Raw genomic sequence first — 20769 nt, 5'->3', positions numbered from 1 at the left:
AACGATGAAATCGTAAGTAGAATTTTTACTTAAGTGCAGTGGCTCACGTTAATATTTGAAAAACCATTTGAAGCACGATAACATTTTTCAACAACAACACGATTTATTGTACAAATCAGAAAACATTTAACCTGTAGCTAGAAACCTTATTATCCAAACACTTAAACGCTTATTAGTTCGGATAGTCGAGGCTCTACTGTATCGTGGATTAAACAAGCAAATATGATCCAAATGGTCTCGTGTTTGGTGTCATTTTAATCAGAAAAGTCTCACGAATACGTTGGTAAAAGTTTCATAAAAAATGATTCATCTTTGCATCAGCATCGTCTCACTGATACACATTATAAGACAACCAGTCCAGTGAATGAACACTTCAGTTGCAAGTCTGTCGAAATTAGAATTCACGAATCGTTGTTTAACTTTCTAATTAGTTTCTCGTTTAATACGAACTAAGTTTATTCACTGGAAGGTGTGTTCGTTCGGTGAACAGAGAAGCCCAAGTGACTTTCGGTCCCGAAGTTTCCGCATAGATCGAGCGCCGTGACTGTAATTCTACGGTTGAAAGCGCTAAGTGAAATTAGTCGAGGACGCGCATAAATACCTGTAAACGTTAAGTTTATCGAGAGGAGGTGGCGTGTCGCATTGATGGTAGGTCTCCAGCATCGCCGTGGGCATTGTGTCCCTCGAGACAACCTGCTGGTCGAACACCACCGAGCTCTTGAACGCCTTCCTCATGTGTATGTCTTGCAGGGACACTGGAAACGACGAGGTTGAATTATTATTAATTCTATGGAATCAGCTACGATTATCTCGCTAATAACACTAATCGGAGTCAGTTGCTTAGGCAGGGCTCCAACCTCTGTGTACACTTGTTCAACGTACCTTCCTCCACGTTGCTGTCCAGTTGGGTCACCTTCACGGCCAGCCGGTCTATCCTAGCCTGCAACGAGTTCGCTCGGTCGCTTAACCCGTGAGCTTCCCTCGCGAGCTCCCCGAACAAATCTTCGGCGTGCCTCGACAGACTGGACAGCTGCCTAATAGTGTTCGCCAAAGTGCCATTGGTCACGGCCTCTAGCTCCGACGGCAGCGGAAAGTTCTCCGGTATGGTGCCACGCGCCACCAGCACCGGTTCCACCAACCTCTTCGGCAACGGCATCTTCTAGGTTTTCAAGGTTCCTAGGTTTTGCGGAGGAATCGCTCACCAGGCCCTCCAGACCTGCAAAAGCCAATATACAGAGTTTGTTAATACAGAAATGTCCATTTTCAGAAATATCTTCGGCTTTAACATGGATTTGAAAAATTTGAAGTTTGAAAGTGCCTGTAAGGCACCACTAAAAATTGCTGTATCATTATTTAATAAATTACTAAACATTGCATTATTGTAGGAGTAAATTGTGCCATTTTTGTGTGTACAACGTGCCAAGAAATATATAGAAGGGAAATATTCTATGTCGGACGAAATGCTTCGTTTTGGAGTTGAAATAGCTTCGAGTGCAAAGAGTTAATATAGAAAATTTGTTTAATTAGCACGAAAAATATATTTTTCTTTAACTCGCGTGTCTTACGATTAATTTCGAAAATTTTTCCCTTCGCACGAAGATGTGCGGTCTAGGGAACGTTAACTATGAACACGATGACGCAGACTTCTCTTTTCAGCTGATTCTTTCAAGTTGGTGAATTTTATCGTTTAGGTAGGCAGAGATTTTCGTGCAGTTTCGGAAAGGTGAGGCTATCGACAGAATGCGTAGCGGTGAAACCACGAGCATTTGAATTATCGGAAAATTATCGGTGCACCGTGTATATCGATTGATTGCGACAACCTCGTGACAGCACGTTCGGTACAGGATCGCACACGTGGGAACGTAATTTGCAACGGAGTAGACGGGGACGAGCGGAAAAGACGACACTCGACGCTCTTTGTGAGAACACGTCGGCTACACCCGAGGCTGTTAACGGGATGAATATTCGATCTGCCGATGATCACTTTAATCCCAGCGCATACAGTCGCTATCTTTTCGCTCTGCGGCACGTGGTATTTTCGCAGATTCATTTCGTCGCTTTCGTAACGAACCCACTACCGAACGTACTCGACGTGACTCGGGAATATTTTAACCGTAATTGACTTTGTCATTTAGAATTTAAATCCGAGAGGGAGAAACGCCAGTTTCAACCTGGTTCCATTCCAAAAATACTTTCGCGTATACATCGATGATAGAACAAATTAAATTATTAGTCCCTTTCGAACAAAATCTGTCGGATACGAATGTTATTTTGAGCGAAAATAAAATTTTGTTCTCTTGTTATCGGTAGACTGCGGACTTTTATCGTGGTAGATAAAAATGTAGCAAGTTGATTGTAAGAAAGATTAATGGAAAAAAGTGTACTTTCTCTTTTAACAAATTTATTCAGCCGAAAACGGCTGAATTGCTGATGAGAAATTCGTATTTTACGAATTTTAACCGAAATATTAATTTCTTGTCCGACAAAAAGTGTCGCTTAAACAGGAAAATTGATGAATTAATTTTAGACTCGCCTTTCAAGTGCTTTCGTGTGAATTTTTTCTTTAGGAATGTGGACGAGAATATGGCGTGCGAGCAGCTCGTGGTAAATGATGAAATGGGGCGTTTATCTTATTGGATGAGTAATTGTTGTTGCAGGAAGTTGCTGCTACTTCTGCTAACCACAATCTGTATTTTACTTTGACATCACGATTTCTGTTTCGTTCGTTTCGTGCATAATATTCAGTGTCGTATCATTGTCAGAGCGACAAATAAAATGCTTCGGGACTAGTTCGTGAATTATTAAAAATATATATATATATATAATTTTATAACTCTCTTCGTGGAAAACGTTTTTCGAAATACAACAAATACCCGAGCACTTTATAGATTTGAAATGATACATTATCGACAGGATTACTGTCTGCAATAAAAATTGAAATGTATTTTGATAGAACGGCAGACTTTTTTCTGGCTGTTTACGTCGCATAATAGCTATCGGTAACCTAACGCCGCCGCTGGCATCTAAATGTTCTACCGTCTTCGGAACGAGACTAATTTATTCTGCAAACTCGCGCATTACGTGGCTCCGCGATGCACGAGCTAAAATAAATATGATGCTCGCAATGTTAATTACGCAACCGCAGTGTGCGAGCGATAGAACACGTGGATATTATCGGTATTTTGTCAACCACAAGAGATATACAAAATGGCCTCTTCCTTCGTTAGTTTCCTCGTAAAACTAGGTCAATCCAATTGTTCCAAATTGTACCAAAAATTCGCTTCAAACGGTGATCATTTAAAACTCAATGCAGAAAAGAGTAAAATAAAATTACCCAAGAAGTCGAGTAATCTATTTTCCACCGAACCAACGGAACCCCGAACAGATAAAATTTCACTCGACTCCCATTTCCGTGAAGCAATCCACCGCGCTCGCAGACGTTCGCATGCGACTCGCGACTGATGAAATAAACTCTTCGTAAATTGTTGTGGTCTCCGTGCAACAGCGTCTAGGAGCGAGGGATTTGCATGAACATTCAGGGTCAATTTACGAGTGGATCATAGAGACAGGAGCATAGACATATCGCAGAAGAAGCGGAATTCGCGGGAACGTCGTTCGTGTCCGCGGAGGAAATCCTTCGAGATTTGCACTGCGAGAGAGAGAGAGAGAGAGAGAGAGAGAGAGAGAGAGATGTGCGGCTAGATTTGTCGATGGCGCACTTTTCAATCTAGAGAAGAAATTCTAACGAGTGCAATGACTGCGGCCTCGCCTTGACTCCTTTCCTTTCCTTGCTTAGTCCCCCCGTCGCGATCCCATTGGCCCCGATTAACTTGTCCCGGTTGTTGCCTCTTATCGTTCGCCACGGCTCTCTTCAGGGTCAATACGCGACGATAATTAGCTGCTTAAGAACGGCCGCGCGTGAAACACGGTGCAACCCCTGCGTGCAAGGAACATGATCTCGTAGCCGATCGCTATGAGAATGTTACTTTTTAAAGGAGACATTAGGCTGAAATCGCCGCTCGAAAAATTGCGCACCGTCACGGAATCGAAACACGTTGGCTTTCCCTATCCTTTACAAGCTCGTTTCAATGTAATTAGCCGCCTTCCGATCTGTCAGCAAAAGAAACATTTCTCAAAGCATCTTTACAACGTCGATAATTGTAAAACAAAATGTTTGGAACCAGTCGTTTGACCGACAAGGGCAGATTTAATATTAAATTCGATCAGAATCTTCTGTTACAGAAATACGCGAAATAAATAGTAGAATATTTCTAGTTAAATGGAATAAAAGTGTGTAGGAACGTTGGGAATCGATTAATTAATATTTTATCTTCAACTGCAAATCGTCGAAGCATTCGGTTTGAATAGAGCCCTCTCTATTCGTGGAGGCAAGAATTGTCCGTTCGAAACGAACGTTTTTAATTATTTCATCGACAATCGTTTCATCGACACCTAGCTTCGCCGGCAATATTAACTCGCCGACATTTTCATATCACCGACAGTCATTTCCCCGACAAATGGTTTCCTTGATACCGAGTTTTGCCGACAATGTTTACATGCAAACCATCAGTGGATGAAATGACTATTGGTGAAATAACTGTCGGGGAAATAACTGACGGTGAGTTAATATTGTCGGCGAAGTTAGGTTTCGATGTAATCGTGTCGATGTAACCGTGTCGGTGAAACGATTGTCGATGAAATAATTGTCGGTGAGGTGACGATAACTCCTTGGCCCACGTGGCAGCCGGTGCGAATCGATGGAATGACAAAGAAGAGGCCTGCTGGAAGCAAGAACCATTTGCAATATCTGACAAGGTCAATGATACGACCATGACCAGACGTCGTCGTCGTCGTCGGCAACGACATGGAGGACGACGGACACGTCGCTGCTACCGGGCAAGGTACCGCTACTATGCCACTGACTTCTAATTACCAATTAGTAAACACAAGTCGGCCGACTTATCCTCCTTTAGCGGATGTTGCACCTGCGATGAACATCCGCGATACGTACCGTGTTCAGCTTAAGCCTAATATTCTTTTTCCTTTTTTTTTTTTTTTTATTAACATTAATCTGAACGCGCTGAATTATATTCAGCTCGAGATCAGGGGCAGTTAAGGCGAAAGAAAATAACAGGATATCGGATTGGAATTCGCTTTACACGACTATGCGACTTGTGGAGGATACATTCTAATTCGAGAAAGCTATGCTTACAATAAAGTAGAATATTTCACATTTTATTTCTTACGCAATTGAGAAGATCCGGCTGTGATCCAAGTTTTGTGAAAATTTTAGTTTAAAAATGGTATAGAAATTGGATCAAGAAAATGTTTAGTTTCAAAAATTTGACATCTTGCAGAGAACTACGCATAGGACAGTTCTCATGAATAACGCAGACTTAAAAATTTCGAAGGCGCCTAATGATGGCCCGCCCCACGTCCTCGTAGTAATATGCAGTGAACAAAGTACTTTTAATTAGCGGAGCCCCGGGTAAACTCAGCTTTATTCGTTCCCTCGTTAAACCACCCCCGCCTTTTGTGTCACTTATGAACGTGTAACAGAGTAAAAGGCTCAGGTGGCACCTGTTAGGGTTAGCCCTCCCCTTTTCGCTTTCCGATCCCTCTGTTTCCAGGAGTCGTTGCTTGGATACGTCCTCGGACAGAATATTGTGTCACAGACATTTCCCTAATATTCCCCTTTTTTTTCCTGTTACCCGATTCACTCCCCTTTGAGACCCTATTCATGTCGGACTTTTATTACAGCTCGCCAAAAACCCTTTTGCGTTTGCGCATCGTAATCACGACGTCAAAAACGCTGAAAATCGCACATATTTACAGACGCATAACTTTTGAACTACTGATCTCCTAGGATTAAAACTTAGGTCTTCGGCATTTTCTCGTCAAAATCTACAGGATTCCTTTTGAAAAAGTTACAAATTTCTGGTTTCCCGAAGTAAAGTTTAGCCATTCTACCTAACGACAGAAGATTGATAAAAGTTGGAATATTAGAAATTATAGAATTAATATAGAAGTAGAAATTAACATAGAAATTGCAAAGATGCTTTTGATAGGAAATTATTGAAGAAATTTCTTCACATATATGCAAAAAGTGTACCAATTGCAAGATGCAGATAAGATAATTTTAATACATTGAAGTATTAGAATAGTGATAGGAAATTATTTGCACTTCTATGCGATTTTCTACCTTCCAGTACAGTTAATGGACTGATAAATTTTAATGAACCTTTAACAAAGTACATAAACTTATCTTTAATTATAGGTTCGGTGAATTAATGTATAAATACACATAAATTTGCATAAGCACCCACAGTATAGTGATCCATACAATTACGTATAATAGCTCTACTATAATGTCTATTGAAAGCGATCATTGAACCTTTAACCAACAGTTGTTCAACAATTTGATACACCTTGCGATGGTTACTTTTGCCGTATAGTGAAACACGTTCGCGTATAGATGATGTAACTCCAGCTGACACGGATAGTATTGCGTTTACGTGAATGGTACAACGAAGAATATCGTTACTCACGGTTTATGGGGCCCTTCGATTGAAGTCGCGTCGACGTGTGGGCTGACATTTACATTGTACGATCGAGTACTATGGCCCCGGGAAGTAGAAAGTCTTTTGCAATGATTTCTTGCGATTGTGGGCTTGATCGTTCTCCGCGGTGACCAATAGCGTGCACGGAAACTTCAAAACGCGTATTGAGCAACAAATCGTGTATCCCGGGAAACGTCCGTCAAAATTTATAAACTCCAGAAACTGTATCTCACATTAGTTTTGCATTAAAACACTTTCTGCAGTTCGTATTTCCAAGATTATACATTTTTTTTTTCTTTTTTCATTTACACAAAATCAGAATTTAGCGTTTGATGAAAAGTACCATTTATTATAGTTAAATATTGTAACTAAAACAACATCTTCCGAATAACATGCGCATGTAAATAATTCTTTTGCTGCAGTATTTATAATGGTTGTTATCAAAATAATAAAAATAATACTCGTTTCGTAAGGAAAATAATAATGAACCCACACACCTAATTTGCTTTTAAAATTCTTTTGCTGCAGTTTTTATAATTTATGTTATCAGAATAATAAAAATAATACTCATTTCGTAAGGAAGATAATAATGAACCCACACACCTAATTTGCTTTCGTATAAAAGATGCTTGCAGTCTTGTATCTCTCTGTTTTCATTAGAAAAAAGTCTGTGAGAAACTATAAAAGTTCGAGAAGGATGAAAACCGATGGACCAGGGGATGTCCCCTTGTTCAAAAGTCTGTTAGCGTAAACTTTTACTACGACTTTGATCGAGGCTAATCGCTTTCTCTTTTCGCAACGGGTTAGATCTCTGTTCGAATCAAAACAGTATAGCAAACGTTGCGCTGAATGGCACATCAATCATCGTGCGATGCCAGACTTCGAAAGCCCTTACAAACAATACATGTATATAAGTGGACCGTGGCGCGAACATTATAATCATATCGGAGAGAACCAGTTTCTACCCCGCCATATTTGTTTTCCATCGGATTAATCTCGCGATCCGAGTCGATTCGCCTCTCACCCACGCGAACACATCTTTTCTGCCCTGCAGCAAACACAATGACTCATAGCGCTTCCCTGATTTCCATCTAGAAAAATCGTACTCGACCGATCGATGAAAGAAAATGCTAGGTTGTAGAAATTATCATCTGAAGTATGCCGGATGCGAACACAATTTTCATGCGGACAATCACCATCGCTGTACGAGAATAATAATCAATACTTTGGGAATATCAATATATTATTTTCAACTTACTCAGGTGACCCGAGAATTGTTAGTTAATTGTTCTCCGGTATCTCGCCTATATTTATAGCCGAAATTGTATCCAACTTTATTTGAACTATTCAATTTTCAGTAATACCGATCCAATCGTAAAACCATTTGGTTTCTAATGATTTCTTTGTATGAAACTTTCCTGATTCAAACGACACCCAACATGTCTCAATTTGGATAAGATTTACTTGTGTAATTAATGAAACAGCAGAACCTCGATTATCAGAACTAACCTTCGGAACGTGAGTGTTCGGATAATGAAACTAGTTGCTATACTATAAATCTTCCATTAAAACTGTTGTCATGTGGAACAGATATTTAGAGAAGAATTCAGATGTCATCGGTTCGGATAATCGAGGTTCTATTGAATCGTCAATTGAACAGGAAAATATGCTCGGAATTGTGTCATGTTTGGGCTCATTTTAATCAGGACAATATCGCGAATATGTTGGTAACTAAAAGAATAATTAAAAACTAAAATGGTTCGTCATTGGATTTCGTTATTGTCTGTGACTAAATCTTCTTCTTTTTGGCTATTGAGGTCCTGACGGTTTTATTATCCTGCGATGATCAGGATCAATTTCCTGGATAATCCTGGCTAGATTTGTCACAAATTGTGCGCGCTCCGTTCAAACCAAGACTTACGGGCATGAAATCGGTTATAAATCTGGAGTTCATTTGCAATTTCGATGCCGATATTCGACCGCAACTGGCGAACACGAAGGGGCAACGATTCTAGTGAAACGGTCTGGTAGATTATGCGAGTATTATATGAGTCACCATGCACCTAGCCGTCTCTCCCCTCCCCCCTCGACCTTACACATCGTAGTATCTGCTTTTTCTGCCCGCTCCCACGCGTTTGGTGCCAAGTAGGGATTTACTGATTCAACGACGACCGGCGACCGGCGAACGGAAGAGCCTCCATGTTCGGGTTAATGAAAAATACACCGTTCGTGTGACGTTTACACTGAAAACGGAGAACGTTCTCATCGATCCCAGAAACGAGAATACCACCGCGGGAAATACGGTAAGAATTCCGCGGATAATTGCAACTAGCTGCATTCTACTGTAGAACCCTCGGTTCACGCGAAAAAGTATCGAAACGGATTTTCAAAAATAAGTCGACACTTAAATTATAATTTCCTAAGGAAAACTCGTGCAACAAGAAACCGGGATGCAAGAAGAAATTGATTTTGCAGACTGACAGCGGTCCATTTTTGTAACTATATAATTGATAATGTTTAGAATCTTTTTTTGAAACATATTTTCGGAGGTTGCAGACACGTTCCTAATGCAGTAGCTGTTAATTCGATTCTCCTTCTCTCTTTGGACTCCGCTATCGGAGGGTTAAAAACTGGGGGCAAAATTTTAGCACGAAACGAATTTTTGTTCTTCCAAAATGTCGATTTAACAAATTTTTAAACTCAATAATTTGTAGACCTAAATCTTCTTTGGTTCTCACACGCAAGAAAATGAATCAATTTCAAGGTTGACAACCTCAAAAATTTGTTAACAGTAGTGGTTCATGTACCGATGATAAAAGAGATTACTGCACGTTTGATTTATTGCTGCGCTCTTTAATATTCGCAAAGTTATGAATTGCAACTGACTACGAGCGTTTCGCAAATACGTCGGAAACTTGCAGTCAGCAGAATTCCAATTTCAAGATGTAACCGAAGATTCCAAGATGAACGACTTATCTCGCACAGCGATAGGATCGCGAGGAATTAAATTGGAAACTTCTCGCTGAGCAGAGTAAAAGGATCTGTTCATTCAAACGTCTAGTGAATGGGAATTCGACCGAAATCTGCAGATCGCCTTGCGCAATATAAGCAACATTTAAAGGTCACTATTACAAGCTCATCCTAGCTACTACTCTTTGCCATTACCATTCGCGTCCATTAGAATACCAGATGAAGAAGAGTGCACTTTCTTTTCTGTATCTGTGAATCTCCGCGAAAGAAACACGTGTTCAATAATTAACTGGAGCAGTTTTCACAATCTTCGAGCAATAAACCTGCAAACGCTGGAAACGAGTAAAAAGAAAACGTAGTTTCATCTAACCTCGGTTTCTTACAATTATTTTGAACAATTTTTATTTCACAAAAAAGTAGTGGGCTAGTTTTACACAACACGCAAAAAATTAATTTGATTTTCTCCATGTGATTCGTCACGAACGTGTCAAGTAAACTTTCTTAAAGTTTCGCCGAAAAACGTCGTTGGAAGAATCAGCATAATTTTGTCGCTAACGTGCCAATTATTTTGCAAATCCCGAAGACGCGAATACGTACACGAAGATGATAATTTTCACGTCGATCAACTTGGACGTTACATCAGAAAAGGTTCGTTTAATTACGGTCAAATATGGGATTAAACGTTGCATAAAATTGCACAAGCTTTGACGAAACCTTATTCAGCCGGAGACGAGCAAAAAGTGTGACTCGAATGCCAGGGCGCCAAGTTCGGAAATCTGGTGTAATAATCGACGAAAATGTCGTCGGACTGGTTCCAGTTATTATATCATTCGTTTTATTCGCGAACGACCGATCGCGTGGGCGTTTTAACGGGGGATCCGATTTGCGCTTAAATTCGCAACCGAATTGACACGGTTTGCAAAAACGATTTTTCGCCGTTGGACAGATTGCCGGCCTAATCTCTTCATCCGATTGCGCGACCGCGCTTTTACGTTCGCGTCACCGTGCGAACGCTATCTCCGATAAAAGATACCAATGAGGTTGATAACAGCATTCCATCTCAATATTTGAAGAGGTTGCACAAGCATTGGATGGAAACGTTCGATTCGTTCCAGTAGTTTAGGCTAGCAGCACAAATCATTCGATTCGTCTCCTCTATTTCGTACGATTGCTGTTGCACCTAAGTTGATTGACTGCATTTGATCGTTTCTCTGAAAATTTGTAGGAACAACAGGCCCGTAGACAAACGCAAACACTGTTCGACGCTGGCAATGTCTAATAACTCTCGCTGCCATGCGCTCGACCGACAAGAATCGCTCGAGCACAGTGGACAATAACCGCAGACGTTATTTCAATTTACTTAACACGCATTAGCAAGTGGCAATGACTTGGCTCCGTCGGTCGTTTAATCGTGTCCACGTTCAACTCGATTCATTCTGGCTCGCACGTGTGCCTATGAAAACCGAACCTGCACATGCTGCCCATATGGTCATGCGACCATGCGACCATGCGACCATGAGACCATGCGCATACGAGAAACCCATATACCCGGCTCGGAAATGTACCGTTCACCTACCGTAGCCTCTCGTCATATACATTTCACCGAGCAGTGTGAGAAGCAGACGAAGTCCATAAACGCGTTACAGCGTTCCAAAAGACGTACGTTAACGGCCGAGAAAGTGTTAACAAGATTTTCATTCGCCACTTCAAGGTCTTCATCCCTTTGTCAGCCAATTAAAAGAAAAACATGTTTAATGCGTTTCCATTTCCCCTCCTCGATGCCCAGGGTCGTTCCAATTCGAACCGATCCATCTACTCAGCCAATAACAAAACTTTATTTTTCATGACTTTTTTTGTGGGACTACCACCGATATATGCGTGGCATTTTTCTCGGGCGACCGAGGCCAGTCGACTATCGAAGAATAGTATCTTCTAGCCGATATATGTCCCTGGGGAGACCCGCGTTGTGGACATATTTCGAGAAAACGCCGAAAAACAGTACCGAATGACATTATGAATATGTATGTATTTATTTTCCCTTTACAATGCTCTTTCTTTTTAACCAGTTAAGCGCGTTTTGGCGTGTATACACGTCATCCAAAATTCTATTGCGGTGCGGTTAACGGTTAACGAATTGTTAATTTCTTATCGAATAAAAATGTAATTCTTTCCCACTTTGATTTCCTTTCTTCGTAAAATTTATAACAGCGGCATTTGGCCTGCATTCGACGTATACATTCGTCATTGCTCGATTTTAACTCCGCCCTGTGAGGGATTTTTACAATTAAATTCCACAGTTGACTGGTGAATGTTCTTTCTTTTCGCTTTCACCCTCTCTCACTGATTCTTCCCTTCACGCCTGTCTCCTCATTTCTCTTCCTCTCCTTTGTACTTTCCGTCCTGTATTTCTTTTCTCTAATTTTTTCATCCACTCTTCCCCCCTCCCGTGCTCAGCCAGTATTTCCTTCACCTTCTCTTGTGTCCCTATGACAGTACGAATATTGTATGCAATTTGAGCAGTGTTCGGTGACGATCGATGCTCGACCCTAACTTTCGATGCTGCCAATTTTGTCGTTTCGTCCGGAACAAAGGGCGCCGGCTAATTTAGCATGTCGGACGAGACAAGCGGCCGTTGATGAATACGGAGGCGCATCGATTTGAAAGATTGATACGACGGCCGCCGAGTCGAGGGCTAATTATCGAAAACAATGACCTGTTACAAAAGCGTCCCGTTCGACTCGCAGGTCTGCGAGGGGTTTCGCAAGGTGTTCGCTCGGTCGACTGTATCGCGGATCGACAAATAGTCGGCGCGACGCGTTGCGACTCAATTGTCCGAAGAGGGAGGCAAAACGCGGCGCGGAGAGGCTTCAGGAATGTCACCGCCGGTGGAAACGCGCGGAATTCCACGCGTGTGCGCGTGCAACGTTCACCGTTCACGGTCCCACGTCGTCGTAGATTCGATTCGAGACACGCGGGGCGTCGTCGTTCGGCTGATATTGCAAAATCGTTGCACGTCGGCCATTACCATAAGCTCTTTGTTAACGCCGGTTAACCGGACGCATCTTTCGATTGTCCCACAGACCGTGTCGCCTCGTTTAGGCTACCACTATTACCAGAACAAGGATATTTCCAGCGACCCGTTCGCCGAGAACAAGTCGAAGAAAAACAGACCGGCGTCACCGTGTGGGAACCAAAGTAATCGCGGAAAAGTTGATAACGAACCTCTCGCGGCCCATTATGCTCCCCATAAATGGACAGAGTTAACGCCATTTTACCTCGAGAGTACAGTCCGGCCCTAACCACTGTGCGTAACACTAATGAAATTCCCGGCTCGGTGTACGGGGTGACTTCGAGTTAATGACGCAATTACGAAGGGAAGAGAGCAGTTCAATGATCGTGTTAAAAATATTCAGCGACACGATACAGCGTTTGAAATTCTATGGAATAGGTGATCGATCAAATGCAAATTCTTCTCGTCAAACATAAGCAGCTGATTTAGTCTCGTTTTCCGTTTCACTTTTCGTCGAAGTTCAAACGCAGAAACAATTAGCTCCGCATCGGAAGTGTTAGAAATTCTACTATCAAGCTTCCGGTAGGTGAAGCGTCGACAGAACCTTCCCCGAAATCGAATAAAAGCGCGAATCGATTTTACCCGATTTCAAGCATTCATGCGCGTTCCATAGTGCTCGAAGTCGCCGCTTGATCCCTGATATTACCAGTGTTTGCGAAATAGGTCAGACAGACGTTGCGTGGCTTCGAGGAGAGCCCAAATTGGATTGAACGAAATATTTTTCCGGCGATGCTTCATTCTCGCGGCTCGGCGAAATTCAAGTGTGTATCGAGAGAGTGCAATTTCACACAGATGTTCTCCTTTTTGTGTCATGTTGCGTGCCTATCTATCGAATCGTCACGAGACACTTCAGCGTCAAAAGTCGTCGATCTAAGATTTTTGTGCAAAATAAACATTTTCTAAATCTGTTGTGCGAAACGAGAGCTAGCCGATGGTGTGCTACTTCTTTTCATAATTGTAAAACGCCGAGAATAATACCCAAATTTTGGTGGACCAACTTTTACACGGGAAGTAGAATTGGATGGTCGTGGTCAGACGTATCGGACGATTCGTATCAGCGTATTCGTTGCGTTTTCAGACCCAATTTTCTCGAAAACCTACCATTGCGGGCACACTCTGTGTAATTGATTGATAAAACTGTTCACTTGAACCCTTTAAAGGAAGGGTTAACTGTACGTAATTTAAGACTAAACAATCCAAATGTTCCAAACAATTTAACACGTAGAATGCCACGTCACCCAGATGTGGGTGACGGAATTATTCGTGCATGTTTTAAAATGAATTTTCTCGTTGATATATTCATTGTACTAAACTTGATTAGGATCTGTAACGTGCAAAAAAGTCGGAGGATTACTCAGTATCGTACATTTAATTTTTTGCAATTTTTATTTCATTAACACTAGACCTACCGGACCAGTCAAAATGACTGGTTCCTAATTTTCCTGTTGCAATTACTGAAATTGTAAAAATGTTTTAATGAACCTCTTCATTGAAGCACATATTACAACAAAAGTTGTATGAAGTCTGACTGGGCAGTCTTGTCACTGTTACAAAGCAATATACGTCAGTTATTATTGCTCGTCAGTCGCATTTAATGCTCGGTAGTTCTAGTGTTAAATAACTTACTTTGATCTTATGGAATGTTTGGGGTTCCTAGTTTGGCGATCGAAGTGTCAAAGAAACTTGATGTCTGCGATTATCGTAGAATGCAGAAGGGCATTCGGGGGTGTTAAAAGTTGTGACCGGTTGTGTTCGATCTTTTCGGCTTGTTCAAGGAAGAGCGTTCGGCCGGAGAGATAGAGAGAACGGTAAAAATGTCAGTTTGCGGGGGAATCTGAGCGCGAGAACGAGGTGAACGTCGTTTTGTCGGAACTGGCGGAACACAGTGTGTCCCGGATTACCTGGCCAAGTAGCACGTACACGTAAGTTGGCGCAGTACCACGACCTAAATTTCCCGTTCGTTAAATATTTCACGTTGCAGTCACGAGCGACCGACCGGGGAGGCAATAACCGACGAAAAGCAGATACACACCAGAACGCCAACACACATACACATAGCGTCTTGGGCGCTAACGTGCCGACGATTCCGGCTTGTTGATAACGATACCTGACCGTGGCATCGGGGCCTCGATAAAACGCTATTTCTGACATTTACAGAAGCCACTCGACGGACACCCGCTATCCGCCGCGGCATTTCGTCCGGTCTTTATTTACGTGATCCACCGCAGCGCCGATAATCGAGCACATTCGAGACAGATATTGAATATCGCCGGTACGTTCCCCCGGCTGTTCTACCTGCAGAATTTAATCTTGAAACGTGACCGCAGTAGAATCGGTCAGCGCTTACGGCGAGCTTGTATTGCGCTTGCGGACCGTGCTTCGGGATTAACCCCCTTTGTCCCTGTAATTTATCTTACGACCGCAGTGATTAGAACTTGGCGCTCGTAATTTTAACACAGAGAACATTCGCGTCCATCGCGTGCCCGTGTTTTCTTTAACGGTTGCAGTTTCACTCCGGGCTGAAACGACCAGACTGCAGATGTGAAATGTCAAATACAAATTTTACAAAACTGCCAAAAGTGCGTATTTTAAATTAATTTATGATAACAAGAATGTATCTACATTTTCAGATATTTTTTTATAGTGCAGTGTTTACTCGATATATGTCCAAAACACGATATTAAGAAATAAATATTGTAAACCATATGAGAAGTTTAAGGGCAGAAAGTTTAGTTTTTTAGGAAAAATGATTTAATGAGCAAATAACAAGTACAGTGCAGTCCCATATTTATTAAATAATAAGATTAATTAATTTGATTATTTGTGGTGGCTGCTCCGAAAATACAAATGATCAACAAATAATTATTCGTGATATAGACAGCAGATTAAAATGAGAAATGTCTATGTCGATGTGGTATCGATTGATTTCGGTTATTTCAAGGTTGACGTTAGCCCGATGGTAGTAAAAGCTCCGGGACAGGATGTAAACACGTATGGGATGTTACAGTCTAGAGGCAATACCGTGAGTAGGTAGTAACGTTTTGACAGGACGACGATAGTGTCTTAAAAGAAAGTTTGTTATGACATGCACCAGTTCTGTCTCCACGTTCCCAATTCGGAGGCACGACAGCTCTATAAACGATGCCATTTATGCTTTGAAATCGTGCACTGCCTGCCACTGGTCACGCGATGCTCGAGAAAGGTTTCTTCTTACGAAGTCATCGATATGCGATCGAGTAATAGCTTTACTCAATTCTCTTGTGATAATTAAATAGGTATGTCGTTCCTGCGGAACATAATTCGTACTGTAGAAAAGAAATCCAGAAATCGTTCAATTTTAAACACGAATAATTTTTGAACCAGTGATCTCCTAGGGTTGAAGCTTGGATTTTCGGTATTTTCTCGCCAAACTGCAGAATTACGAGAAAAAAGAAGTTAAAAATTTCTGGTTTTCTGAGGTGAAGTTGAGCCAGAACCTGTGTTTCAGCTTTTAAAATAGTCAGCAAAAATTGTGTCACTTGGATACCAACCAATTTCCAGATGTGATAAAATACTGGCTGCCAAGATGCATGAAAAGTGAACTATAGTAAATTGTGCAAACTGGGTCTGTCTCTGATGACTGTGGATAAACTTTAATCATTTTTTAGAATTGTATTCATTTTATAAAGATGTAACAAAAAATTGCTCACATACAGACAACATACTTAGTTCCAGAAAATAACCTTTTATCCCTTATAAATAAATTTACAGTTAGACAGTGAAACATATTACAGTAAAAAGTATTAAATTATTAACAAAAAGAAAAAATACCTATGGATAACGAATTAAAATTTGCCTCTTTCCTATAATCCTCCTAAATGATAATGGAACATAAAGATGATTGCATTGAGCAGTGCTTTTTTGTTAATAAATAGAGACTCATTTGCCGGCAGTATAATTTCAGTATGATCGCGTTGTCGTGTCGATGAACTACGCTCAGGTAGCTCATCTCTCTATATTTAGGTCGCCGATAGAGGAAGGATATGAGTCGTTGAGGTTACTAACAACAGGTTGAATAAATTATACCGATGGGTACGCGTTAGCAGAGCATCAAGCAAATCTTCCCATCAAGTGTTTATGCTACGCGTTCTGCTTGTGTCTTCTGCGCACGCAGAAAAATGTCACACGAGAGCCATGATTCAAGAGGTTCCACGCGAATGCATTTCCATTTCCGATGACTAAACTGTTTTGCCAGCGTCCCTGCACAGTTATTATACTTTACACGATACCATCGAATCATTTCCTAATGAAACGGTAAAATTGAAATAATAACCCTGACCGCCGGTATGCTGGCAGAAAATTTTTGTACAAAGAAAGAAAATCAAAATTGTTGAGCATGTATGTATGTATGTACGTATGTATACTGGTACAGGAGCGATCTCTTAATCTTTGCATTGCAAGTTCATTACCCTGAATTCCTCGGCACAGTGTAAGTGAAAGTCACTCGCTAAAACATCTGTACTCGGGTTACTGCGCCAAGAAGACGTCTGAAGTGTACGAACGGACGCCCTTGAGAACACCCGGTTCTCATTAGCGGTTAGTTACAATTACCGAACGAAAAGTTCATTAAATTTCACGCCCAAGAAGCTCCTGACCTCCTCGCGACGTCAAGGAAACCCTTTGGTTTTCCGAGTCCCTTTCAAGTAGACGATACGCCAACTCGGATTCGTGTACAATATGAATTCCCGAGAAAAAACGAACCGGAACCGTTAATAACGAAACTAAAATGATAACTGAGCTGAGTTTCGTGTGAACATTTTTTGTAAGTCCGAGTTACTTATCCGTTTACAAACATCTTTGTCAAATGAAATTTCGATGTACATTCTAATCTATTTTTTAGCTCGACAAGACCCTTAACAAAAGAATTTCTTTTCTTTGAAAATAATTCGGTCACACGATTTTTCTCGCATTCACACATCACAGTTTTATGGAGTTCTCTGTTTTTGGCGATTCACGCGGAAAATGTTTATTTCGCCCAAGTCTCCTCGTTAGTTTTCAATTGTTTTATTAAATGCTGTGGCGCTCGACACCAGAGCAGAGAATTCGTTTTGGAAAATCGTTGAAAATACGCGTGAAACAAACCGAATGTTTCTCGTTTCATTAAAAAGTCAGCGAAACTCTGGGATCGATCGATCGGCCTGGTGTTTTTTCGTTGAAAGGATATAGGTCTGTCGCGGGCATTGTTCACCCCAGGGCGGACGTTAAATTGGCAGAAACGTGTATCGGGGCGTAATGCGTCGGTTCTTTCGATAACAGAACTCTGCTGCCCCTCTTCTAATAAAAGGGGAAGCGTATGACGTCATTCTCGTATCCACAACTAACACAGATACCGATTCCCGTGATCATGCGTTCGTGAGCCTGACGCGCGTTCACACCCCCCGCATTATAAACAAGAATCGTTCGTTAACGATTACAAGCATATTTTTTTTCTCAAGTCTCACAGCGATTAAAAATAATCGCTATTTATTATCCGACTAATTAGAGTGGAACCTCTGCCAGCCGGAGAACACGTCACTCGAGTAACCAAGATTTTTAGTAATTGAAGGCTGCCTAGAATTTTCCGCTGTCTCAGAATTTAATTACTTCCTAATTGTCTCTTTGTCGCACGGTGATGGTCTCTTTTTTTTTATAGTCCAAGACACTATACTAACTAGAAGTGAAAGGGAAAATTGCTGCTCAATTTTGTTTGATATCGTACGGTCTCTACAGGGTGTCCCGAAAATGTTGTACTCCTGAGGTCATTCGAAGTAATTTTTGCCTTTGCAAAAATATACTTCGCGGCTTTGTTAAAGAGTTATTGACGAAAAACGCGGACCAATCAGAGCGCGGATACAGCGGGCGGGTCCCGCCGAGCGTGGCGTTGCCATTGGCCGAGCCGGAATCTGTCCGCTGAAGCCGCGCTCTGATTGGTCCACGTTTTTCGTTAATAACTGCTCAATGAAGCCGTCGAGAACATTTTCGCAAAGGAAAAAGTTTCTTCAAACGACTTCAGGAATCCATCTCGAGGAGGTGCAACACTTTAGTCACCCTGTATTAACACGTTACCAATATTGTAGAACAAATTGCAACTCTGTCGCGCACAGTTGCAATCGATATTCGATGCGCGTGTGTCCCACGGGGGTGAGGGGCGCACACATGCACACACACACAATGAAAAAGCATTTCTTAACAGTTCGGTAGTAGGGCCGCATGCAATATTGATCAAGCCGGTTGGTAAATTGGACCAAGAACTGGGTGGTCGTTGTTGGTCAGGCGTGAAGCGGTTTCCCTTCTGATCGTGAGTCACTGCGAACCAACCCAAACTCTGCTTTATTGCACGACACAACATCCAGAGCTGTGTTCGTGTGCCACACATTTCGTGCCGGTGTCTCGCTCTTATCGACTTCATCTACAAACAGAAACGCGAGTTTTCGTGTAAATTCCAAGTTCGACGAATCCCGGCATCCGAGACATAAACGGCTCCTCGTAAATTCATTTTACACCCCCACCCTCCCCATTAGTCTATCTGGAATCTACACGCGAACAACAGATTCTTAAAATTTCAACGGTTGATCTGCTTACGAACGCTCTCTTACAATCTCGAATTCTTCAAGGAAATCCCCTTTTTGCTGGGAAGAGTTTACAGGGTGCAGGAGACACGTTTCTGCAATTAGTTCAGCCGTTCTGAGTATTTCTAGCTCCTTCTCCAGCAGCTTTTGGGATTCAAGTAAATTCTCACCGAAGTAATCAGTGTGTGGAAATCTTCGCAGCGTCCTTGGGGAGTGTGAAGGCCCTGTGATATCAAAGTTGCAGAATTAGGCAATAGATTATTCTTTAATTGAAACGGAGAACTTGAAGAAATTAAGTCTACATAAAATATTTGGAGGTTTCTGCAGGGTCCTTATAGCGAGGCAGTACTGTACAGAGCCTCTATGATATCAAACTTACAGAATTAGGCAATAGATTATTTTTCAATTTAACCAGATAGCTTAAAGAAATTGAATCTACATAAAAATTTAGATCTCTTTGCAGAGTCCTTATAGCTGGGTAGTACTGTATAACAGTCCTATGATACCAAACGTATAACAAAGCTTGAAGAAATCAAATCTGAAATATCTGGAAATTCTGAATCTTGCAAGAGTCGAAAGAAATTCTTGAGTCTTCATTATCAGAACTAGGAAGAATTGGTAAAACTGAATGAACACACCAACAAGAGTTGTTGCGGATGTTGCCCTAAATTGTCGAGAAGCACGTCTAATTGCGTCGAGGAATATTGCTTCCCTAAACTGATTTACGCAACGTTTATAGAGAGTTCGTGGGACAAAGGTGCGATGGCAACGAGATAATGAACGGGCCGGTCACCCTGCTCGATATGCTTAATTATTTGGGTTAACGTCCATTTTACGCACCCGGTTGACTCGGGCTATCTACGAAGACCGTTGTGCATTAGCCACGTCCATATACGAAGCTCATTACGAGGAGCGTTTCGCTAGCAGGACACTGTCCTAAGTTAATTAAGTATTCAAATGAGTGTACGACTAACATTTTACAACGACTACGGCATACGATGCCACTTCGGTTTAACGACGGGCCGGTTCGTGAAAAATTATAGCGTAGAGATTGTATCTGCAATTCAAATGGCCGCCAGCGCCGCTTAAGTGATTCTTAATTCGTTTTTAATTTCTGTCTGGTTCGCGAACGTGTCCGACGGTGCAACAATTTTCGTTCATCGATGCCGGGTCGTTTTATTTGGTGACGTTCAACCGACTGTCTCGTTCGAAAGCGATTTTACCGTGTCGCTTCTAATTAACTCTTTCGGCCGGCAATTAGTAGCTATTTTATAGCAATTAGAAGGATTCTCTCCGTTTTACATTCACATTTTACCGTTCCTTGATTTTACAAGGAACGTAAAGCCTAGAAATGGCGTAGTGTAGCCAGTTAATTCTGGTTTCATGACTGTTTTTGCCCAGAGCAAGTTGCTTCAAACCTTTTAAAAGCTTTCCAACCCCATATATTAGCAACAAGTTGGACTCGCGAAGAACATATTATTACAGATAAAATCTTTTAGGACCCAATCAAATTCCATTTGACTCTTAGCTGTCTTCTTTCGCCGTTCTAAGATGATGATTGCTTAAAATTTCTTTTCTTTTT

General features: G+C 41.6%; 1 protein-coding gene across 3 annotated transcripts in view; it reads right to left on the bottom strand.

The window, feature by feature from the left end:
• Positions 1-20769, bottom strand: part of Scar (wiskott-Aldrich syndrome protein family member 3 SCAR) — a 52756-nt gene that overhangs the window by 8654 nt on the left and 23333 nt on the right. For 2 of the 3 annotated variants that reach the window (XM_076798499.1, XM_076798502.1), the window contains exons 2-3: positions 883-1216; positions 602-755 (exon numbers count right to left, since the gene is read on the bottom strand). In XM_076798499.1, coding sequence (XP_076654614.1) covers positions 602-755; positions 883-1156 — 428 coding nt within the window. In that variant the 5' untranslated portion in view covers positions 1157-1216. Of the gene's footprint in view, positions 1-601; positions 756-882; positions 1217-3334; positions 3495-20769 lie in introns of those variants that run through there. The other variant, XM_076798500.1, reaches the window with a different exon arrangement.

Source organism: Halictus rubicundus, chromosome 12 (genome assembly GCF_050948215.1).
Source record: "Halictus rubicundus isolate RS-2024b chromosome 12, iyHalRubi1_principal, whole genome shotgun sequence".
In the NCBI taxonomy this organism is placed as follows: domain Eukaryota; kingdom Metazoa; phylum Arthropoda; class Insecta; order Hymenoptera; family Halictidae; genus Halictus; species Halictus rubicundus.
Note: the sequence above shows the minus strand (reverse complement) of the source record. Positions and strands in the feature narration are given on the sequence as shown.